This window comes from Dendrobates tinctorius, unplaced genomic scaffold (assembly GCF_039654945.1).
Source record: "Dendrobates tinctorius isolate UK_male_01 unplaced genomic scaffold, ASM3965494v1 ptg000016l, whole genome shotgun sequence".
Lineage (NCBI taxonomy): Eukaryota > Metazoa > Chordata > Amphibia > Anura > Dendrobatidae > Dendrobates > Dendrobates tinctorius.
In genome coordinates, this window is record NW_027361684.1 from 66,255,652 (window position 1) to 66,281,612 (window position 25,961).

Consider the following 25,961-nt stretch of genomic DNA (forward strand, 5'->3'; position numbering starts at 1 on the left):
CTATGCGGTGGCCATAATACTGTATGGAGTAATATACTGTCCGTTTTTGGAGCTATTGGAGAATTTAAAATGGATATCAGTCATGAGATGTAAGAAGTGAAGTATTTTTCATTGTACTATACCGCTATTTCTCTGCCGTATCAGAGGATCATGAATTATGGCATGTGTTAAAGTAGCCTAGTGACACTCTTTGGCCCAGGGCCCACAAAAACCTGGAGCTAGCCCTACCCCCCACAACTTTAGCCAAATACCCCCAGTTTTCAATGCCTAACTATTATTATAAAGTAAATTAAGGTTGACAACCTTAAGTAATAAGAATTGATGTTTTTGGCATTAAAATGTGCACTGTAGGTGTGTTTCCTGTCCTCCACTCCCTGCGTACCTTGGTTCCCCATTGACTTGCATTGGGTTTCGTGTTTCAGTCGGCCTTTGACTTTTCACGATAATCAGCCGATTTCGTTCGTCCCGACTTTGGAGAAAGTCAGGTTTCATTAAACCCGACTCGACCCGAAAAAAAGGCAAAGTCGCTCATCTCTACTCAGGACCAAACTCACTCTAATCCACAAGAAAGAAGGTATTCCTTCTTACCTTCTTGGTGGCCAAAATGTCCTCTACCTCAAAAATGTCGTCAGTGCTGAAAGGAGTCAGTGTGGCACCAGGAACCTTAAAGAACTAAGGACAACAGGTTTGAGAATAGACACATGGAAGGAATTGGGGGTTCTCAAGGAGGCCGGGAGTTTGAGTTTGTAAGTGACAGGATTAATCTGTTTCAATACCTCAAAGGGACCAATGAAGTGACAACCCAATTAATAGGACGGTATCTTGAGGCAGATTTACTTAGATTATAGCCAGACCTTATCTCCAGGATGAAACGGAGTTGAGTCCAGATGTCTCTTGTCCGCATTTCTTTTCATCCGTTCAGAGGAACTCTCCAAGTACGCTTTTGGTGTCCTCCCAGATCTCAGAAAAGTTCCTGACAAGGGAATCAGCAGCAGGACTATCGGAAGTGACAGCCACAGGGAACATCATTTTGGGTGTTGACCATAGAAAACAAAACATTGAGATTTGGCTGAAGACTCGCTCACGTGGTTATTGTAAGAGAATTCGGCCCAAGGCAGGAGCTCAGTCCAGTCACTGTGATGAGCATTGACAAAAAGCCAGAGAAAATTATTCAGGATCTGATTGACTCGTTCCACTTGGCCTTTTGGACTGAGGATGGTAAGAAGATGAGAAATCCAAAGTAACATCCAGTAGCTTACAGGTGGCCCTCCAGAAATGAGAGGTGAACTGGACACCTCTATTGGAGACTGTGAAGAGGTAGAGTATACTATCACACACGTATAGAGCAGGTCATGAAAGATGTCATTCACCAGTTCTTGGAAGACGCCTGGGGCATTACAGAGTCCAAATGGCATAACGCGATACTTGTAATGGCCATCGAGTTGAAAGCTGTCTTCCACTCGTCTCCCTGGTGAATTCAAACCAGGTCGTATGCCCCTGTTAGGTCAAGCTTCGTGAAGACTCTTGAACCCTTCAGGTGATCACACAGCTTGGAGATCAGGGGTAGGGGGGTACTTATTTTCTAAGGTGATTTGGTTAAGGCCCCTGTAGTCAATGCAGGGATGCAGAGAGCTGTCCTTCTTCGCAAAGGAAAACCCAGCTCTTGCCGGAGATGTGGATTTCCAGATAAATCCCCCAGCAAGGTTCTACTCTATATACTTAGACAGAGCACAAGTCTCAGCCTGTGACAGGGGGTAGATTCAACCTCGTGGAGGAAAAGTACCCGGCAGAAGGTCAATTGGGCAATCATACAGCCTATGAGGTGGAAAGGTCTCAGCCTCCTTCTTGTCGAAGAAGTCCCCATAAGTCCAATATGCCGCTGGCAAACCAGGCAAATTAGTAGGTGAAGTAGGAGACCAGATGGGACAAACGGGAGCAATGCACATTTCATGATAACCTGAGCCCCAACGGAGTACTTCTCCGGACCTCCAATCCAGAACAGGTTCATGTTTTAGCAGCCATGGGCGACCTAGAAGTAGAGAATAAGAAAGACCAGACAGCACATGAAGAGAAATCTTCTTCGAATGCAGCATCCCTATCTGAAGCTCCATGGGCTCTGTGATGAACTGGATGGTCTTGGAAAGAGGCATTCCATCCACAGAAGAAATCACCAGCAAATCCGGTAGACATAATACCGGAATCTTATACCGCTCGACCACAGCCTGTTGAACAAAGTTACCCGTGGAGCCAGAGTCTAGGTGGGTCAATTCAACAAACGACCCTTTGTTGCAGGAGACAGACACAGTCAGGGTCAACGATGGAGAGGCAGAAGTCTTGCCCAGGGTAGCTTGTCCTACCAACCCTAGGCATTAGTGTTTCCTGGTTTCTCAGGGCAGGAACAAATAAGGTGTTCAGAGCTGCCGCAATAGAAGCATGTCCCTTTGGTTCGACAAACTTCTTGGCGGCGCATGGATGGCTTCACCGGGTCAATCTGTATAGGTTCAATCAAAGAAGTCACGGCAGGAACTTGCTTAATGATCGGTCATTGAAAGGTGTGAGCCAGGCATACCAATCTTGTCTCACAGTTCACCTCTTTGGTCCGTTCCTGGAACTTAATGTCAGTTCAGTTTGCGAGAAACACCAGGTCAACCAGAGAGGTGGGTATGTCCCGGCCAGCCAGTTCGTCCTTGATTCGCCTTCCCATAAAGTTGCCACCAGAGCCTCATTGTTCCAAGCGAGTTCTGAAGATAAGGTATGAAAACAGACCGCATACTGGCCCATGGAGAGGTTACCTTGGCATAACTGGAGCAGAGAAGAGGCTACAGAAGAAACGCGACCAGGCTCGTTGAAGACCTTACGAAAGGCTTCCAAAAAGGACTATAGGTCCGACACCAACAAATCCCATTTCTTACAGAGGATTGAGCCATGCTAGGGCTTCACCAGATAGATGTGACATGATGAAGGCCACTTTGGCTCAGTCTAAGGCAAACTGATGAGCCAGGAGTTCAAAGTGCAATGTGCACTGCTTAATGAACCCCTGATACAGGGCGGGATCTCCTCAATAGTGTCTAAGAGCTGACAGATGAGGTCAGGAACCTGGTGCATAACTAGTTGCCTGGGGGGTCACCATGGTGGTAACTGCTGCCTGAGAGGGTGTGGAAGCAGCCGGTACTGCCAGTGTATCAAGATGGGTGTTCACTAGGGTGACCGCAAAAAATCGATGTCGGAATTTTGTCCGTCTGGACCCCACAAAACGATTCCCCTTTCCAGATATTGAGATAGCCAAAATTTGAGCTTGATCAAACGACGTTAACCCGTGCCGCTCGTCGCTCAAAGTTTGAAAAAATCCAAATTGAGGTTTTTTAAGATTTAGGTATTTTGCATAGTCTGTTAGACTATAAGGAATGTGACAACAACATTGCAGAAATAGCCCTGACCAAATTTTCGAACCATTTTTGGTATTTGAATGCAGAGTTGGTGGGATTATCGTTTTTTGATCCCACCATTACAGACAATGAAAAGTTGTTAATGGCTAATAAATTGCTCAGTAGCACAGATGAACCATCAGAGCATGCTAGGGTTGTAAAGCCAAAAGTTAGGAAAGAAAAATTAAAAGAGGTAGGAAGTAACCGACTTTAACGACCTTCTGACAAAAGATGAAGAACAAAAGCATTATGTCCTGCAAGTTGTAAGCAAATGCCGAGCATTATATTCTGACGTTTCAAAAACTACTTTAACAAAAGCTCTAGAATAGATTAGATAACTATGTAAAATTATCAACTCATGTAGGTTAGCGTGCTCTGATGGTTCATCTATGCTACTGAGCAATTTATTAGCCATTAACAACTTTTCATTGTCTGTAATGGTGGGATCAAAAAACGATAATCCCACCAACTCTGCATTCAAATACCAAAAATGGTTCGAAAATTTGGTCAGGGCTATTTCTGCAATGTTGTTGTCACATTCTTTATAGTCTAACAGACTATGCAAAATACCTAAATCTTAAAAAACCTCAATTTGGATTTTTTCAAACTTTGAGCAACGAGCGGCACGGGTTAACGTCGTTTGATCGAGCTCAAATTTTGGCTATCTCAATATCTGGAAAGGGAAATCGTTTTGTGGGGTCCAGACGGACAAGATTCCAACATTTTTTTCCCCCCATATGAGATCCGGTCACCCTAGTGTTCACAGACCACAGATGGGATAGAATTTTGTCCTGCTGATCCTTCTGGCGAGAGACCTCCTGGTATAGGTCCGAGATGGAATACTCCTGGGAGCCAGCAGATTCCTTGGCCTTTTCAAACTGTAATGGGCTGGGTGGTCCAACCACTGTGACAAAGCCCAAGGAAAACCTGGAAGGGTGTGACTAGGAGCCTCATCCAATCTGACCACCGACATGCAGCAGCTAAAGACATCGCGGTCCGTGGAAAGACTAAGGAGGTGATCCAGATGCTACTCCAGGACTGACCTTGGGTAGATGGTGGCTGACCCCTAAGAATGGGTAGCTGGGATGGCCCAGGGGAATGTCCTACAGGTGCAGGCACAGAAGATGAAAGGAACTGTAGGATCAGACAGGACAGTCTGATGGAGAGATGAACAGTGGCGGGTTCAGCTGGCTTGGCTGCCATTGAAGTGAGCACTGGCGGGTGCAGCAGGCTCGGCTGCCGTTGAGGTGAGCACTGGCGGGTGCAGCTGGTTTGGCTGCCATTGAGAAAAGCACTGGTGGGTACAGCGGTCTTGGCTACCATTGCTGGTGCAGCAGACTCGGCTGCTGTTGAAGGAAGCACTGGAGGATGCAGTAGACTCGGCTACCATTGAAAGAAGCACTGGTGGGTGCAGCAGGCTGAGATGCAAGTACTGGGACCAGAGAACTGACAAGCGTGTTAGGAGCACACTCACAACATTGCACAGGCACCTCCATGTTGGAGGAAGCAGTTTAAACTGTAAGTGACCTCCAGCAATTGGCTGGGGACACTTTAGAGGAATGCGCACAGCCACTTTAAGAAAGAGGAAGTGTGCGCGCACGCCCTAAGCACAGTGCCCAGAGACTTGATAGAGGTGCACGCACTCCGGGCAGCAGCAGACGTGGAAGGAGCAGAACAGGAGCCTCAGCGGTGAGTATGCAGGTGTCTCTGCAGGGAGAGAGGGACTGTAGGCTGAGATGCGGGCGCTACAGGTATTTCTTTTCTAAAAAGTTCAACTTTTGTCTCATCAGTCCATAGAGTATTCTCCCAAAAGTCTTGGGGATCATCAAGGTGTTTTCTGGAAAAACAGAGAGGAGCCTTTATGTTTTTATTGCTCAGCAGTGGTTTTCATCTTGAAACTCTTGCCATGCTGGCCATTTTTGCCTAGTCTCTTTCTTAGGCCAGCATCACACTAGAGAGAAATACGGATGAGTGAGAGGTGCTAAAACCATGCATTGCACACTGACCAATGTTTCTCTGTGGGGCAACTCCCATCAGCTGTATATTTCTCGGCCGTATTTTACGGGCCAAAATACGCCAAGTCTATGGGGGCGAGAAAAATAACGATTACACACGGACCAGATGTGTGACTTGCAAGAAATACGCACCGGTGTCCTTTAACAAAAGCCAGCAATTCATTTTGCGATACAGTAAAATCACACTGACATATTTAATAAAGAAACAAAAGAATAGATATAGACACATAGAATACATACATACATACAGTGTGTGTATATATATATATATATATATATATACACACACACATGTCATTGAGACACATATATATAGTCCTCCAATGATGAAAGCAGCAAACCATAAGAACTTCAATAAGGTGGTATTTAGCCCATCTGGCTATGTGCCCATGCAGCAAAGTTTCGGTCCAATAGGGGGTGCTGACTTTTTGCAAGCTTGAGAAAGGTCCACACCCCCTATTAGACCAAAACATTGCTGCATGGGCACATAGCCAGATGGGCTAAATAAACATCACCATATTGGAGTACTGTTTGGGAGGTTTGGTGCATGCCTGGGAAGCTTGCACTCACTTGGTATTTAAAAAAAAATAAAAATTTGTGCTGCTTTTTCAATTTTTCAATATATATATACTGTATATATATACAGTCATATGCAAAAGTTTGGGCACCCCTATTAATGTTAACTTTTTTTCTTTATAACAATTTTGGTTTTTGCAACAGCTATTTCAGTTTCATATATCTAATACCTGATGGACTCAGTTATATTTCTGGATTCAAATGAGGTTTATTGTACTAACAGAAAATGTGCAATCTGCATTTAAACAAAATTTGTCCAGTGCAAAAGTATGGGTACCCTTATCATTTTCTTGATTTGAACACTCCTAACTACTTTTTACTGACTTCCTGAAGCACTAAATTGGTTTTGTAACCTCATTGAGCTTTGAACTTCATAGCCAGGTGTATCAAATCATGAGAAAAGGTATTTAAGGTGACCACTTGCAAGTAGTTTTCCTATTTGATTCTCCTATGAAGAGTGGCATCATGGGCTCCTCAAAACAACTCTCAAATGATCTGAAAACAAAGATTATTCAACATAGCTTTTCAGTTGAAGGATACAAAAAGTTGTCTCAGAGATTTAACCTGTCAGTTTCCACTGTGAGGAACATAGTAAGGAAATGGAAGAACACAGGTACAGTTCTTGTTAAGCCCAGAAGTGGCAGGCCAAGAAAAATATCAGAAAGGCAGAGAAGAAGAATGGTGAGAACAGTCAAGGACAATCCACAGACCACCTCCAAAGACCTGCAGCATCATCTTGCTGCAGATGGTGTCACTGTGCATCGGTCAACAATACAGCGCACTTTGCACAAGGAGAAGCTGTATGGGAGAGTGATGCGAAAGAAGCCGTTTCTGCAAGCACGCCACAAACAGAGTCACCTGAGCTATGCAAAAGCACATTTGGACAAGCCAGTTACATTTTGGAAGAAGGTCCTGTGGACTGATGAAACAAAGATTGAGTTGTTTGGTCATACAAAAAGGCGTTATGCATGGAGGCTAAAAAACACAGCATTCCAAGAAAAACACTTGCTACCCACAGTAAAATTTGGTGGATGTTCCATCATGCTTTGGGGCTGTGTGGCCAATGCCGGCACCGGGAATCTTGTTAAAGTTGAGGGTCGCATGGATTCAACTCAGTATCAGCAGATTCTTGACAATAATGTGCAAGAATTAGTGACGAAGTTGAAGTTACGCAGGGGATGGATATTTCAGCAAGACAATGATCCAAAACACCGCTCCAAATCTACTCAGGCATTCATGCAGAGGAACAATTACAATGTTCTGGAATGGCCATCCCAGTCCCCAGACCTGAATATCATTGAACATCTGTGGGATGATTTGAAGCGGGCTGTCCATGCTCGGCGACCATCAAACTTAACTGAACTGGAATTGTTTTGTAAACAGGAATGGTCAAAAATACCTTCATCCAGGATCCAGGAACTCATTAATAGCTACAGGAAGCGACTAGAGGCTGTTATTTTTGCAAAAGGAGGATCTACAAAATATTAATGTCACTTTTATGTTGAGGTGCCCATACTTTTGCACCGGACAAATTTTGTTTAAATGCAGATTGCACATTTTCTGTTAGTACAATAAACATCATTTGAATCCAGAAATATAACTGAGTCCATCAGTAATTAGATATATGAAACTGAAATAGCTGTTGCAAAAACCAAAATTGTTATAAAGAAAAAAGGTTAACATTAATAGGGGTGCCCAAACTTTTGCATATGACTGTATGTGTGTGTGTATATATATATATATATATATATATATATATATAATCATAGAGTTCTACATAGCATAATAGCTGCTAATTGAATTGCCGGCTTCTGTAAAGTCATTGCAAAATTCGACATGATATGACACATGGTTTACATACAGTAAACCATTTCATTTCATTTATTTTTTATATATGTCTTTGACTGATAATTAGATTAGGGTATGTGTGTAAAATTTGGGACATCTTGCTGTTAAATTCAGTGAGGCTGCGCGAAGTCCCTGGCTGACCTCAGGTGAACTGATGAGCGTGGGAAAAAGTTCTGAAACTTTCCTACGCTTATTAGTTCATGTCCGGTCAGCCGGGGAGGCTGCGCAGAAATGAACTAATTCATTCTGGCAGTGGTTTACAGCGGGCTGATCGCATTAGCAGTGGTCCCGTTGTAAACCAGTTAACCCCTTCTGATGGATTGCAGTGGGGGACATGACTGACCAGCGGAGAGGTAAGTATATTGTTGCTTTTTTGCTTGATTTTTGTTACAGGACCAAGGTTTTTTATGGATTGGCAGAGTAATAAATATGGTCAAAAACTTGGTGTCTTTATTTCATTAAAAGAATTTTTAATTAATGTCTGTGTGTGTTTTTTTAACCATTTACTAGTCTAGGGTTAATAATGGAGAGGTGTCTTATTGACACCTCTCCATTATTAATTTGGCTTAATGTCACCTTCCAATAGCAAGGTGACATTAATCCATTATTATTAACCCATTAGCCACCGCTACAGGGCAATGGGAATAGAGAGGCTAAGTGCCAGAAAAGGCGCATCTTATAGATGCGCATTTTCTGGGGTGTCTGGGGGCAGATTTTTGTAGCCGTGGGGGGACGAAAACAATGGTCCCTCTCAAGGCTATTAATATCTGCCCTCACTTACTGGCTTTCCCTCTCTGGTTGAAAATTTACCACGGGAGCCCACGCATTTTTTTTCAATGAATTAAGCCCTTAATTTAACAGCAAGATGTCCCAAATTTTACACACATACCCTAATCTAACTATCAGTCAAAGACATATAAAAAAATAAATGAAACAAAATGGTTTACTGTATGTAAACCATGTGTCAGTTCATGTCTGGTTTTGTATTGACTTTACAGAAGCCGGCATTTGATTTTGCGACTATTCTGCTATTTGTGTCTCAATGACATGTGTGTGTGTGTATATATATATATATATATATATATATATATATATACTAGCTGAAGAGCCCGGCGCTGCCCAGGCATAGTAACTAACTGTGGTTAGTTATAACAAATTATAATTATCCTCCATCCCATCGTCCCGTGCCCATATACCCATCATACATATCCTCCATCCCATAGTTCCATGCCCATATACCCATCATACATATTCTCCATCCCATAGTCCCTTGCCCATATACCCATCATACATATTCTCCATCCCATAGTGCCATGCCCATATACCCATCATATATATTCGCCATCCCATAGTGGAGTGCCTTTATACCCATCACACACCCTTCATCTCATAGTCCCATGCCCATATACCCATCATACATATCCTCCATCCCATAGTCCCGTGCCCATATATCCATCATACATATCTGCCATCTCATAGTCCCGTGCCCATATACCCGTCATACATATCCTCCATCCCATAGTCCAGTGCCCATATACCCATCACACATCCTCCATCCCATAGTCCCTTGCCCATATACCCATCACACATCCTCCATCCCATAGTCAACCATTATGACATCATAATGAGTGGCGGCGGGGCTTGCAACCTATGATGACATCAGCGTCGCCATGGCAACCATTGTGACATAATAATGAGGGGCAGGGCTTGATACACACACACTGTTTCCCCAGTATGCAAATAGGGACATCATTATGACATCATAATGAGGGGCAGGGCTTGACACTTTTTCCCCCAGTATGTAGATAGGGGCAAAATTGTTTGGTGAATTGGAATGCGCGGGGTTAAAATTTTGCCTCACAACATAGCTTTGGACACTCTCGGGGTCCAGACGTGTGACTTTGCCAAATTTTGTGGCTGTAGCTGCGACGGTGCGGATGCCTACACACATACATACATACACACTTTGAGCTTTATATATTAGATATATATATATATATATATATATATATATATACAGTGCCTTGCGAAAGTATTCGGCTCCCTGGAACTTTTCAACCTTTTCCCACATATGCTTCAAACATAAAGATTCGAAATGTAAATTTTTGGTGAAGAATCAACAACAAGTGGGACACAATTGTGAAGTTGAACGAAATTTATTGGTTATTTTAAATTTTTGTGGACATACAAAAACTGAAAATTGGGGCGTGCAATATTATTCAGCCCCATTACTATCAGTGCAGCAAACTCACTCCAGTTTTACATTGTGGATCTCTGAATGACTAATGATGATAAATATAATCCACCTGTGTGTAATCAAGTCTCCGTATAAATGCACCTGCTCTGTGATAGTCTCAGGGTTCTGTTTGAAGCACAGAGAGCTTCATAAAGACCAAGGAACACAACAGGCAGGTCCGTGATACTGTTGTGGAGAAGTTTAAAGCCGGATTTGGAGACAAAATAATTTCCAAAACTTTAAACATCCCAAGGAGCACTGTGCAAGCGATCATATTGAAATGGAAGGAATATCATATGTGAGGTAGCGCTGTCATTCAGGTAGGGGATACTCGCTTGACAGCCAAATAAACACCTCCGGCACAGGTTTTCCATAAACCATAACATAGTCCATGCGGTTTATTCATCATCATAAAGCCACAACAGCACCATACAGTTCATATCCGTAGCATAACGTTCTTACAGAGCTTCCCTCTGTCCTCCCTGTGGTCACACAGGTTACACAATGTCCTATGCGCAGGCTCTTCAGCCTCATAGTTATCACACCCACGTCAGGGTTTCCTCATGGTTGGTTCTCCATGCTGCAGACAGCCATTCCCTCCAGGGAATCATCAGGCACGTCCAGCCACTACATACAGCCACTTCACATGCTGTTAGCCAGGAGCCACATCTCCCAGCGGGACCTTCCACAGTGGACAAACCAGGTCCCTGCATTCACCACATGTGACATACCCTGGCCACCATATATGGTCCGTAGCCACGCCCACCAGGTTACATGGCTATGACCTCATCACAGGTCCTTCACACACTCATAGTCTTTTACTACAGATATTAAACACACACCCTGGGTGGGTTTGTATGTAACTGGGCCCACCTGAAATAGCACCTCAGCAGTATCACTGCTGTTCAACACACACGTCAGTCTCCATCTCAAGGCCACCCACCTTGAGATACATAACGGTCCATCCGTATTCTGCCACTCATCCTCTCTCTTGGGACATCCACACAGCGCCCCCTAGCGGACACAGTGGTCACTACACCATACACCACACATCCCACTGGAAATCTACCAAGACCCAGTCATCCCTCTAAAATTTCATTGCAAACAAGAAGAAGACTGATCAGAGATGCAGCCAAGAGGCCCATGATCACTCTGGATGAACTGCAGAGATCTACAGCTGAGTTGGGACAGTCTGTCCATAGGACAACAATCAGTCGTACACTGCACAAATCTAGCCTTTATGGAAGAGTGGCAAGAAGAAAGCCATTTCTCAAAGATATCCATAAAAAGTGTTGTTTAAAGTTTGCAACAAGCCACCTGGGAGACACACCAAACATGTGGAAGAAGGTGCTCTGGTCAGATGAAATCAAAATCGAACTTTTTAGCAACAATGCCAAACGATATGTTTGGCGTAAAAGCAACACAGCTCATCACCCTGAACACACCATCCCCACTGTCAAACATGGTGGTGACAGCATCATGGTTTGGGCCTGCTTTTCTTCAGCAGGGAAAGGGAAGATAGTTAAAATTGATGGGAAGATGGATGGAGCCAAATACAGGACCATTCTTGAAGAAAACCTGTTGGGGTCTGCAAAAGACATGAGACTGGGATGGAGATTTGTCTTCCAACAAGACAATGATCCCAAACATACAGCAAAATCTACAATGGAATGGTTCACAAATAAATGTATCCAGGTGTTAGCATGGCCAAGTCAAAGTCCAGACCTGAATCCAATCGAGAATCTTTGTAAAGAGCTGAAAACTGCTGTTCACAAACGATCTCCATCAAACCTCACTGAGCTCGAGCTGTTTGCCAAGGAAGAATGGGCAACAATTTCAGTCTCCCGATGTACAAAACTGATAGACATACCCCAAGTGACTTACAGCTGTAATCGCAGCAAAAGGTGGCACAACAAAGTATTAAGTTAAAGGGGCCGAATAATATTGCACACCCCACTTTTCAGTTTTTGTATTACCACAGAAATTTAAAATAACCAATTTTATAATAACCAGGCAGGGAGACACCTAAATAGGGTTATTTAGACCCCTTTTCCTCCCAAAGCAAATGTTTACAAATCTGCCAAAAATTAGAGTTTTTTCCAGTTACTATTCCTTACATTTTTGTCTTGGTGGTTTGTGGCATGGGGTTATTATCTATTATATTTTTGTCCCCGGCCATCTGTTGTACTCCAAGCTGATGTTGTTTAGATAGGAGTCAACAGGGAGATTAGGGAGAGCCGCCGAGGAGCCGGGGCGCCATTTGCGTATCAAGAGGGTGCCAACCTCTGCTGTCAGATAGGAGAGAGATATAGGGCCCCATAGGGACAAATAGGTTTGTGACCCTCTACCTGACATTGGAACGACTCTCTAGTGCTTGTGGCTGGATTTTGAAAATCAGCAATAAGCCTATTTTTGTTTGCCTGTTTTTGAAGTTTTGAAAACTTTTTAATGATTGGTCAATAAAGTATCTTTTAAGGATTGATTTTTTTGTATATGAGCCGTTGAATAATTAATCCAGAATTATATTTATTAAGAATTTTTGTTACGTTTTTTTTTTTTCAATTAATATGGCTGGTTTTCTGTCAGGACCAATTAATGTTGAGTCCTGGGTTCATGAGGCTAATCGGGTGTTTTCGGTTGAAGCAGACTATACGGGTACTGATTCTACACCATCCATTTATTCTGTGTTCAAAGAGTTAACTGGTTGCTATAAGAATTATTTGAAGTCCTGGTGGGAAATTAAGGCATTAGAGAATTATATAAAAAATAACATCGTACCAAGAGGTCTACGTATTAATATCTCTCCCTCCCCCAGGATTAGTAACCCTAATCTCCTGAAAGTGTGGAGAGAGGAGTCCATTGCTTCATCAGTCAGGTTTATGAAAATTATTTTGGAGGAGGAGAAAAGAAATTTTCAGTTGGTCTCAAAATAACTTAATGAGCTGATTGAAAAAACACTGAAATTTAAGTCCGATCCAGACTTTAATACGAAAGAAAGTACTTTACAAATTTCAGTTGAGAGATATCAGAACAATATTAAGAATCGGAAACATACTCAGTTCATTAGAGATTCGAACGAGTTTAAGGCTAATAAGGCCTACTTTTTTGAGGGTCAACAAGGAAGGGATAAAGACATGGGGTCAGAACCTTCCTCCTCAGAGGCGGAGACGTCAGACACCGAGAGAAGCTTTGGAAATGCCACTTGGAGACAGAGGGGTAGAGGTGGTAGCCAGTTTTATAGAAGTAAATGGCGAAACCAAAGAGGGAACACAAGAGGTCAATATGGGGGCAGAGGACGGGGTTACAATCAATCCGGCCCCACAATGATGGGGGAGCAGACCCTGGGATCTGCAGGTCTGGTACCCTCATCCTCTGGACCATCCTCTACTTCTACCTCTTTTTTGGATCAGAGAGCCCCTTTGGGTTACGATCTGAGAAAGCGGAATTGATTCACTTGGGTGGCAACCAGATTATTAATCTGAGTAGACATGTCCTTTCGACAGGGGAGATAAATGTTTTGAGCAAGGGACTATCATTCGTCCCGACTACCCGCTTTGACTCATTCTCATGGACTTAGGACATTAACCTCTTTTGCCGTAAATTAAAATGGAGGAAATTCGTCTCACAGAATGATAGAGAACAATGCTTAAGGTTGGGCATTGCTGAAGAGGAATTGGAGGGGTTTAATGTCCTGGTGGAACTTTTGGATGAGAATGAAAAGAATCGGGGTTTGGGTCCACATACAGACGTAAAATTGAAAAGCAAAAAGATGCCTCCTCCTGGTGATTATAACAATATCGATATTTTTTTGAAAGTGGTTGAGGATGACTTGAAGAAACTCCATACTAACAATTTTAACGTTGTCTCCAACTTAAGGGTGAGTGAGTTGGAGGCTTTAGCTGGCTTGGAAAGGAATGGCGAGATAATTATCAAGCCATCGGATAAAGGGGGCAACCTTGTCATCCTTGATCACGAGAATTACACGGACATGTGCAATAGAATCTTGGATGATAAGAGTACATATGGAAGGTTTGAAAGAAACCCCACACTTGAATTCACTGAGGCCCTGATGGTTATTCTGGATAGAGGCCTTAATGACAGGATTATTTCTGCCAACGAATATAAGTATATGGCTCCGGCTCCCCTGTGATACCAACTTTTTATGCCCTCCCCAAAGTCCATAAGGGGTTGGTACCCCTACGTGGAAGACCTATAGTATCTGGGGTAGCTTCTCTAAGTCAGAATGTTGGTATCTATTTAGACAAGATATTACATCCTTTTGTTACGGCCTTGCCATCATACATACGGGACATCTCTGATCTACTACTCAAGATTGATGGTATTAGTGTTGAAAAGGAAGCCATCTTGGGCTCTATTGACGTTGAAGCCCTTTACAGCAGCATCCCGCATGAGAAGGGTCTTAAAGCCTTGGACCATTATTTGGGAATGAGGGCCACATACTTTCAGGGTCATAACAGGCTGGTATATGAATTGATGGACTTCATCTTGACTCATAACTACTTTATCTTCAATGGCAAGTACTTCCACCAGCTCAGGGGGACCGCAATGGGCTGTTCCTGTGCGCCCTCGTATGCGAATCTCCTCCTGGGCTGGTGGGAGGAAACAATGGTTTTTACCGGTGCCGAGGAATGGTGGACTAACAAGGTAGCCGCTTGGTACCGCTATATAGACGACATGTTCGTCATATGGTCGGGATCAAGAGCGGAGTTTGAAACATTTGTGCAGGAACTAAATGTAAATCCAATCGGCTTGAGATTCACCTCGGAAAGTAGTGAGAATGAGTTGGCTTTTCTTGACATAAAAGTTGCGAAAGATCCTCAGGGAGTCTTATTGACGAGTGAACACCGAAAGCCTACAGCCACGAATTCCCTCTTGCGGTGGGACAGTTGTCATCCTGTCCCACTCAAGCGGGGTATGCCACGTGGCCAATATCTTAGAACCAGAAGTGACTGTTCGGACCCGGAGACCTTCAGAGTGCAAGCATATGAACTTAGAAATCGGTTTAGGGAACGGGGATATCCTGATCATGTCTTGGAACCTGCCTTTAAAAATGCCTTAGAAAGGGAGAGAGATACACTACTGCAGCCCAAAGCTCGAATTGAGGACAGTGGTGTTGTAAGAGTGATAGGGACCTATGATAATCAAGTAGATCAGGTATATAGGATTCTAAACAAACATTGGAGCATTCTACAGGCAGATGTGGATTTATCAGACATGATTTCTAGAAAACCCCAAATCACCTTTCGCAAGGGCCGTTCTATTAGAGATAGACTTGTGCATAGCCACTATAGAAGAGCAAAACAGGAGGGTACGTGGTTGGATAGGAAGATCTGTGGTACCTTAATAGATGTGGTAACTGCTCCTTCTGTGGATATGTGGCTTCTGGGAAAAACTTTACGAGTGTGGCCAATGGAAGAAGATTTTTCGCTAGAGACTTCGCGAACTGTAAAACCATAGGGGTTGTCTATATGGCAACTTGCTCCTGCCCAAAAAATTATATCGGCAAAACAAAAAGGGAGTTTAGGAGAAGAATAAGCGAGCACCTTGGGGACGTAAGAAATAAGAGGGACACCCCTGTGGCTCACCATGTATGGGAGGAACATGGGGGGAATGGAAACGTTCTCTCCTTTTGTGTTCTGGAGGTTGTCAAGCAAAATGGAAGACAGGGTGATTGGAACAGATTAATTCTGCAAAAGGAAGCTCGGTGGATATTTAAAATGGTATCTGTGGCCCCCAAGGGCCTCAATGAACAACTTACGTATGGATGCTTCATTTGAGAACTACCCGGTATTATTATCCCGGTATCTATTTGCCTTTATTGTTATTAATGCAGTAAAACCTCGGTCCATCCATAGATCTATGAGATGATCTGTGGTTGTTGTGGGTATAATAGGGCTATCAATTCCCACTATCGTTCATATCAATAATGGTTAACAATGGGGGTGGTGATTTGGATTTAACCCCTTAAGAGGTCTATGTATACATAATATTCCCTATATGAGATACGGGGGACTCCACACTAAATGTGGATATCACCAGTGATGGAAGGGACTTTGATACAGGGTTAATTCCTATTAAGGGTTAACGGTCTGTTGTCCCTGCTGTGGGGTTAATTGCGGGGTTAATTCCTATTAAGGGTTAACAGTTTTGTTATCCCTGGTATCTCTAGTTGTGGTTTGAGGAAGTGATACTTGTCACAGTTGTAGATGACACATTGAAATGTTTTATTACTCAGGGTGTTTATGTGCCATGATCTTTACAGGCATGCCATAAAATAAGAGCGTGCTTTTGTTTTGGCAGTGAGGGTGGAGGAAACTTCTCCCTTGTTTTGGTATACACGATGCATCTATGAGTGTGTACTTTTGCCTAGTGCTAGAGATTCTTGATGCAGCGATCTGCTGCTTTGGTCTGGACATGCACGCTGAGAGAGAGGGACTCCGGATCTGTATCGTGCCCCTGTGGCTTGTACGTCAGACGCGTCTAGGACTTGTGACGTTGGCTGGGGCGTGCACATGGGTACATGGGAGACGTATCAGCGCTTATGTGGCTGAAATGGTAAATGATCCACTACATAATGGCGGCGTCAGATAGGAAGTAAATGAAAGGAGGTATTTTTGGGACCTAAAATCATGGCGCAGATGAACTATATGAAGTGGAGACATATAAGGAGCATAAGTACTATGACCCCATTTTCCTCTATCACTTTGACTAGGTTGTAAGGTCGCTATAAATGACCAGTGGTCACCATATACCCATTGATACCTGCAACCAGGCATGACATCTGATGCTCGGAGGGAGCATTCAAAATACATCATGGGCCTCCTGATGAACTCCTTTTACGGGAGGGAAACGCGTTGAGGCGATTTTTCATTGGCCATGAGCTAAGTTCTTATATATATTTGTCAATTTTGTTGATTTAATACTTGGGGATAGTGCAATTTGAGCCGGGTGATCAATGGCTTATTGTTTTTGGGCATGAAGCAATATGAAAATGTGCTGTTATGGGGGATTAAAGGTAATAGCAGCGGTTGGTGATTTGAGAAATGTTTATTAATGCTGTTTAAGAATACTCAGATGGTTGTATATCTGTTTTGATTGATACCTTACCCCCTTTATTTGAAACTGCCTTTGTCAAAGTACTATCACCCCGCCTACTATATATATTGAGGTGATTTTTCAGTGGCCATGAGCTAAGTTCTTACATATTTGTTAATTTGCTGATTTTTTTTTGGGACAGTGCAATTTTGAGCCTGAGCGATCAATGGCTCATTGTTTTGGGCATGATGCAATATGAAAAATGTGTTGTTGGGGATTAGAGGTAATAGCAGCGTTCTGTGATGTGAGAAATGTACATTAATGCTGCTTAAGAACATTTAAATGATTATGTATCTGTTCTGATTGATATCTTACCCCCCATTACTTGCAACTGCCTTTGCTAATGCACTATTATCCCGTACACTGTATACATCGGTTTGCAGATACATTTTTTTTTATTATTATTAAAACATTTTTTGTCTTTGGGGGGGATTTTTTCAGGAATAATTCTAAGTTATTACTCCTGTCTCCCTTGGCCATATGTTCTGACACCCTCTTTCCTCTTTCTGGGTGAGAAGTGTAGGGGTCAGAAAGGGTCAGCCCACATGGAGCGGGGGCACCAGAGTAACGTAGGGTGTAAAAGCTCCGCTGTCAGGCAGGGAGACACCTAAATAGGGTTATTTAGACCCCTTTTCCTCCCAAAGCAAATGTTTACAAATCTGCCAAAAATTAGAGTTTTTTCCAGTTACTATTCCTTACACTTTTGTCTTGGTGGTTTGTGGCATGGGGTTATTATCTATTATATTTTTGTCCCCGGCCATCTGTTGTACTCCAAGCTAATGTTGTTTAGATAGGAGTCAACAGGGAGATTAGGGAGAGCCGCCGAGGAGCGGGGGCGCCATTTGCGTATCAAGAGGGTGCCAACCTCCGCTGTCAGATAGGAGAGAGATATAGGGCCCTATAGGGACAAATAGGTTTGTGACCCTCTACCTGACATTGGAACGACTCTCTAGTGTTTGTGGCTGGATTTTGAAAATCAGCAATAAGCCTATTTTTGTTTGCCTGTTTTTGAAGTTTTGAAAACTTTTTAATGATTGGTCAATAAAGTATCTTTTAAGGATTGATTTTTTTGTATATGAGCCGTTGAATAATTAATCCAGAATTATATTTATTAAGAATTTTTGTTACACACTTGGAGAGTATCGTGAGTAATCCGCTGCCAATGGAATTAGAACTCGGCTTCCCAAAGATGTGATAAACCACAGTTAATTTTTTTTTTTAAGTGTGGGGGGGCAATCACTTTTCCCACAGGACACTGTAGGTTTGGATTTCTTTTTACGTTGATAATAAAGATTTTCATTAAAAAACTGCATTTTGTGCTTACTTGTATTATCCTTGTCTAATATTAAAATTTGTTTGGTGATCTGAAACATTTTAAGTGTGACAAACATGCAAAACAATAGGAAATCAGGAAGGAGGCAAACACATTTTCACACAGCTGTATATACATATAATTGAGACATGATACTGAGACAGCATACTGCAGCACAGAGTGCCTCACACATTGTGCTTCCATTTAGACTTGCAACTACAACTGTATTTTGGGCACAGTTTTCAGGAACATTCAGATTTTACACAAAATGGCAAAAAACTTAGAGTCTAATAAACTCATGGTGTCCAGACTTTATGTTACTTTCATATGTGACTGGAATTGATTGTGCCATTAGAAACTGTTGGTAGGAGTGAGATTGAGACAAATGCTTTCAATTTTTTTAAATCTATTTTTCCTAAGATGTGTCTATAAGAAAAAGTGTCAGAAATGTTACCCTTTACTTTATGCCAGAGATGAAGCTTTGAAGCTTGAATACAGCATGAGTGTACATGATTATTGCAGATAAAATGTATGGAAGGAAATGTTTTGTCAATTGGAAATGTAACCAAATAATGCTCCTTATTATATTGCAGAGAAGGAAAATGTCAGTATGAGCGGCCTTTTGGAGTGTCTTCAAAAGAATTATTTGAAGCTATTTTCAGGTAACTTGTGCACATACTGTAGCTTTGCAACAATGATTGTTGGTTCTGCAAATGAATATGAAGTTCTGGGCACAAACTGTAAAAGTATTTCCTGGTGTATAACCACTGAGAGAGCATGGTTTTGTTATGTAGATATTCTGGAATTGCATTCTATTTTGTAACAGTGTATGAAATAATTTTGGAGACGTTTTTAGAAATGTTTAAATATATTGTAAGTTTAAAACAAAATGCCAGCTACCCTGCGATTCCCTCTCCACTATTGGAATAGGAAAAATAAATGTCATTGTGTAATTCATATCGTTCCTGGGGATACTCCAATGTGTCCACCGGATAGATGCTGACTATTACGCTTGTGTGTTATCACGGGGGGCCCGACATACACTGTCCCGATTATCCACTCATTGTCCACCAGCCACAGGACTGTAGTCGGGAGGAGATGAATGAAGTGATGGCTGCCCATGTGCCCTGCTGCTTTATTCAAATTCTGTGGCATTGATGAAGATGCCTATTAATTGGAGTAGCAACTAAACTACACACGTGGTCAAAATTGTTGGTACCCCTCGTTTAATGACAGAAAAACCCACAATGGTCACAGAAATAACTTGAATCTGACAAAAGTAATAATAAATGGAAAATCTATAAAAATAAACAAATTAAAGTCAGACATTGCTTCTCAACCATGCTTCCACAGAATTTTAAAAAAAAGAAAACGCATGAAATAGGCCTGGACAGAAATGGTGGTGCCCGTGAAAATAATGTGACAAAGGGGACATGTTAAATCAAGGTGTGTACACTAATTAGCATCATGGGTGTCTACAATCTTCGAATCAGTGAGAAGGCCTGTATATAGGGCTACAGATACTCACTGTGTTGTTTGGTGACATGGTGTGTATCACACTCAACATGGACAAGAGGAGGCGAAGGAAAGAGTTGTCTCAGGAGATTAGAAAGAAAATTATAGACCAACATGTTAAAGGTAAAAGTTATAAGACCATCTCCAAGCAGCTTGATGTTCATGTGACTTCATTTGAACATATTATTCAGAAATTTACATTTAACCTCCATGGGACTGTAGTCATCCTCCCTGGAAGTGGCCGCAGGAGGAATATTGATGACAAATCAAAGAGATAGATAATATGAATGGTAAGAAAAGAACCCAGAAAAACTTATAAACAGATTAAAGGTGATCTTCAAGCTCAAGGATCATCGTGTCAGATTGCATCATCCGTCGTTGTGTGAGCCAAAGTGGACTTCATGGGAGAAGTCCAAGGAGGACACCATTGTTGAAAAAAAAAATAATAATGAAGCCAGACTGGAATTTTCCAAACTACATGGTGACAAGCCACATAACTTCTGGGAGAATGCCCTATGAACAGATGAGACAAAAAATAACTTTTTGGTAAGGCATATCAGCTCTATATTCACAGATGGAAAAATGAAGCATATCAAGAAAAGAACACTGTCCCTGCTATGAAACATGGAGGAGGCTCTGTTATGTTCTGGGGCTGCTTTGCTGCATCTGGCACAGGGTGTCAAGAATCTATGCAGGGTACAAGGAAATCTCAAGGCTAGCAAGGGATTCTAGAAAGAAATGTGCTGCACAGTTTCAGGAAGCTTGGTCTCAGTCGCAGGTCATGGGCCTTGCAACAGGAGTATCACACAAAACACACAGCTAAAAACACCCAAGAATGGTTAAAAGGAAAACATTTGACTATTCTGAAGTGGCCTTCTATGAGCCCCTTGGGCACTGTATATGCACCGCTGGATACGCATGGAGCCGTACTTGTGATGGTGAGACAGTGACCGGCATTATTGTAAATAGCCGGTATGTGTCGCAGAGGAAGTCTGTGCTGTAAGCCCGAAATGTTGTTGCTCTGAGACTTGTAGTTCCACAAGTGTTTGTGTAGTTTTATAAGGGGGCTTTGTTATGATTGAGTCACCGAGAAGGAAAAAACAAAACACAAGCTCAGCCCAGAAAATCAGAGAGGTTGGAAACTAGCGGACTGCAGACCCCTAATCCTATCACACAACTAGCAGTAGCCGTGGAGTGTTCCTACGGTGATCCTAGACACCTCGTCACAGCCGGAGATCTACATAAGCCTAAAGAGAGAAAAGGGAAAAACTGACTGCCCCAGAGCAGACCCCAAAGCAATAGGCAGCCCCCAACATATAATGACGGTGAAGCAAGATGAAAACACTAAGGCTGGAGTCACACTAACCTGCGCAAAATACGCGCCGTATTTTACATGCGTAATACGGATGAATCACCACTAAATAGTGGTCCGTAGGTCATCCGTAAGCAAGATGAGGTCGCGTATTTTGTGCATGTGTGTATCCGTATGTAATCCGTATGCAATCCGTAGGGCGAGATTTTCTCGCAGCCTTGCAAAATGGACATTTAATGGTTTTGAGGCCTGCAAACAATTTAAATCATTAGCCTGCACCCTATTTAGACACTCAGAAACAGGTGGCTGACTACATTCTGTACATTTGTCACCTTGCTTTCACGAGGTGTGTTGGTGTTCTTTGTGCAGCATGGCAGAGGGTCTGACATTCAATACAACAGAGCAAGTTCTCTTTACCTGGCTTTTGTCACGGCGCTTTGGCCAACCATATCCTGTGATAGTGGATCCGCGGAGGAGGAGACGCATGTGGGTCCATCCACTTTTGAGGCAACGACTCACAAGAGGTCATTTTCACCATCTCTATTCGTCTCTGCGGGAGCATCCGGAGAAATTTTACCAGTACTGTCGTATGAGCATTTCCACATTTGATCGACTCTTGGAGACAGTGCGCCCTGGGATCACATTTCAGGACACAAGGATGCGCAAAGCGATATCTGCAGAGGAGCGACTTCTACTCACAATACGGTATGTACTACACAACCACATTCTCTATGTTCATAATGTGTGTGTTAATTTATGTATTGTGCCCTTCTTGGACAAAGCGTAATACCCTCATCTTACTCAAAATATGTTTCACCTGACACACCAGAATGTTACATCTAATATGTCCTGCATATCACTTAGTAATTGTGCCCCCAAATATGTGTGTGTTGTTCTCTCTCATTTCCTACCAAGTTTGGTCGGCATGTAACTGTTTTTTTTTAGGTAAGCCATTCTAAACTTTACTATTTCTGTTGTTCTCCAGCTTCCTGTCCACTGGCCTGTCTTATGCCGCCCTCCACCATGAGTTTCTCATTGGAAAGTCAACCATTTCAGGCATAGTGAGGTCTACATGTGCACAAATCTGGACAAGACTCCATCAAGTGGTCCTACCCGAGCCAAGGATGGAAGACTGGTTAAGGATTTCAAGGGACTTTGAGGAGGACTGCCAGTTTCCAAATTGTATTGGGGCCCCGGATGGCAAACATATCAGGGTGCGCAAGCCGCCGAACTCAGGCTCCCAATTCTTCAATTATAAACAATACTTTTCTGTTGTATTGTTGGCTCTGGTAGACCCTCAATACAAGTTTATAATTGTTGACATTGGGGCTTATGGAAGCACGGGAGACTCTAGAGTCTTCAATACTTCCATAATGGGTCGGCGGCTACGCACCAACCAGTTGGATCTACCACCACCACGCCAGCTACCAGGCTCCCCCGAACAATCAGTCCCTTATGTCCTTGTGGCAGATGAGGCCTTTCAGTTATCACGCAATGTCATGAGGCCATATCCCAGGCGCAACCTTGACCACAGGCGCAGAATTTTTAACTTGCGCCTATCACGTGCTAGGCGACTGGTGGAGTGTTCCTTTGGGATTCTTTGTGCCAAATGGCGGGTACTCCAGTCTGCCATTCAGTTGAGTGGGCAAAATGTGAATGAAGTTGTGAAAGCCTGTGTTGTTCTGCATAATTTCACCAGGATACATGATTGTTCCTCCTCTGATGGTGTTGTGCGTAGGCCGGACAATGTGCGCAGGGTGAGACCACCTATCAACCCTCAGCGTAGACCGCTCTCTGGTCTCAAAGTGCGTGATATTTTCACCAATTACTTTATCTCACCTGAGGGGGCATCTTCTTGGCAAGAGAATGCTGTGTCTATGTTATAATTTGTTTAGTTAAGTGTGTCTAAATATATATTACTCAAGTCTTAATGATTCTCTGAGTGTTTCCTTGCATTGGTTGGTGTCTGTTAGTATGTTGTGAGGGATTTTTAAAAATCACACAGAGACGTTAACTAGAGTAGACAAATTTTTTGTTTTGTCTTTTTTTGGTTTGTTTTGCTTAAAGGCAAACATAATTTTGCCATAACACAAATTTGGCAATGGCCAAAATGACCCTTTGTGACTTCTTTAACTTGGTGTAACCTTAATAACATTACATAAACAAAATTCTCCAAACATTATGCAATAACAATATTGCCGCATGCCTACAGTAACCTTGATTAGGCAACAAAAGGTGACCTCCATCACCTAAATAAAGTCAACAAGATAACACTCACATTTCCTCATAATGTTATCCAATCATAGAAAGAGTCCACCGTGACAGGCAAGGCTACCTCACATCTTTAACACAGATATTACCTGTCTGTAGAACAGCCAATATTTAAGCATGCTATACTGGAAAGGATGAAAATACAAAACTCACTTGTTAAGACATAGAGAGAGCGTGATCTTCTGAATGCTGGTCGCCTCGATTTGTGTTACTAGAGCTTGCTAACCAAAAAGGTGAATACTTAACTAAGGCAAGCATGCCTTTCCTATGCGTTAGCAAGTGAGTAGTGTATTTTCATCCTTTCATTTAACAGTATAGCGCATTTAAATATTCTCTTTTCTACACACATGTAATATCTGTGTGAAAGGCGTGAGGTAGCGTTGCCTGTCATGATGGATTGTTTCATATGTTCGGAAAACAATGTGTAAAAATGTGTGTGTTAAATTATGTGATACATTTTGGTGAAGGAGAACACCTTTTTTTTAACGAGATTAGAAGCACCAGTGACATGTCACTGGACATCTCCAAACTTTGGTATCATAAATCCTCATATGTAGGGGAAGGGGAACGTGGAGGATCAGCCTGTGGGTGCTGCTGGACTTTGTGGCCAACATCGCCCTGTGTGGGGCCATACTGTTGACCATGATGCTGCAATTGACCAGCCTCCTGGGCCTGTTGGTGATACTGGCCAGAGTAATGCTGATAGTGAGGGGCTTCTGGTTGGCTCTGGTAGGCCCGTGGCTCATACCTACCAAGATAGCCAGATCGTCCCCAACCAGGTTGGGACCAGCCTCCAACACTGGGTGGGTACAAGTGGCCATATTGGTGGGGTTGGCTTGAGTAAGACATTTGGGGCTGCGGAATAGAAGGATGGGTAGGGGGAGGTAGGGCTTGAGGTGTTGGCCCACGTATTAGGGGCTGTTCAGACCCTGCTTGAGCAAGCATCTGTGTGGATGGTCTCATGCGCATTAAATTTCTTGGTGAGAGCTGCCACCTCTCCAGAAATTCAAACACCTCATATGGGGTATTGGGGGGGGTGCTTGCATCAAGCAGGATCTGAATACATCCCCTAATACGGAGCCTGACCTCACGGGTAAGGGCACGGAGATAAAGGGTGAGGCTACGTGCATAGGCCTCCTCACCATCATCTGCAGTGACTCGGGACAAATAATTCATCACCCCTGTGTCCACATTGGTCCTGCTCTCTTGAATGGTGACATGGCGCCTTCTTCTTATACGCCGTGAGGCTACAGCAGCCTGTGGGGAGGACCTGATCTGGGCAGTTGGGCTGCTGCTCAAATTGCCCGGCTCTTCCTGGATGGGTGAGGTGGCAGCAGCAGACCGTCCTGGTGGTGTGTTGGGTAGGGCAGCCATTGTGTGTTCAGGTGAAGCCTCCTCTTCAGCCATCCTTCTTGTAGGGGTAGAAGATGGGCCAGCCACCTCCTCCCCTACAGGATCTATAATGGGCTCTGCCTCTGAGGCCGTTCCTCGATCCGTAAGGTTGGATTGAGTTCTGTTAGGAAATAGAACAGAGGCAAAAATACATCTATATTTTTGTCCCTGTAAAGTATTTGTGTAATGTTTTTGTGTCATGTGGTGTGAGGTATGTACTTACGGTCTCAGAGCCAGAATTGGGGCGAGGAAGTTCAGCCGGTCATAATATATATATTTCCGCTTTACATGGCCAGCATCACCACTCCTGGACCGCTGCTGTCGTTCCCGGCGGTACTGGTCCCGGATGCTTCTCCACCGTTTCATCACATCTTCCACTGCAATTTGACAGGAAAGATTGTAAAAATCAAATATTTGAGAGGTCACATTTTCTAAAAGTAGTCTAGGCATGGGGCCTTCTGGGGTGTGCGTTGTACCCATGGTGGCACATGTAATTGGGCCGATACCCAGGGTCTCATTAGCTCCACTGCAACTAATTTTAGTGGCTAGGAGGATGAGGAGCTTGTGGCCTAACCCCTAATTATGGCTGTGTGAAGCCACGTGTCACATCCTAATGTAACGGCCTCATGAGGCTAATAAAACTACATGGCCAGGAAGGGGGGGTGCTGACTGTTGATTCATTTGAGAGCGCACGCTGAGGTTAATGATATTTTTATGGTTGCACTTACGAATTTTATGCTGCTCATCACGTGGTCTGTCACCAAAGTCATGGTACATCTGGCGACAGATGCGCCTCCATGACGCCTCCTTTCTTGTGCGGTTTGCATAGTTTGCGTCGCGTGGGTCCCATATTTCTGGATGCTCCTGCACCAGCACAATGAGGAGCTCTACATTAATGTATGTGGACGCCATGCTGCTGCTGGACTCCGTGGAGGCTGACTTC

The 25,961-nt window shown here is 43.2% G+C and overlaps 1 protein-coding gene across 1 annotated transcript in view; it reads left to right on the forward strand.

The window, feature by feature from the left end:
* LOC141080603 (acetylserotonin O-methyltransferase-like) overlaps window positions 1–25,961 on the forward strand; it is a 293,335-nt gene that overhangs the window by 171,045 nt on the left and 96,329 nt on the right. The window contains exon 4 of the mRNA XM_073565940.1: window positions 19,122–19,190. Coding sequence (XP_073422041.1) covers window positions 19,122–19,190 — 69 coding nt within the window. The remainder of the gene's footprint in view (window positions 1–19,121; window positions 19,191–25,961) is intronic.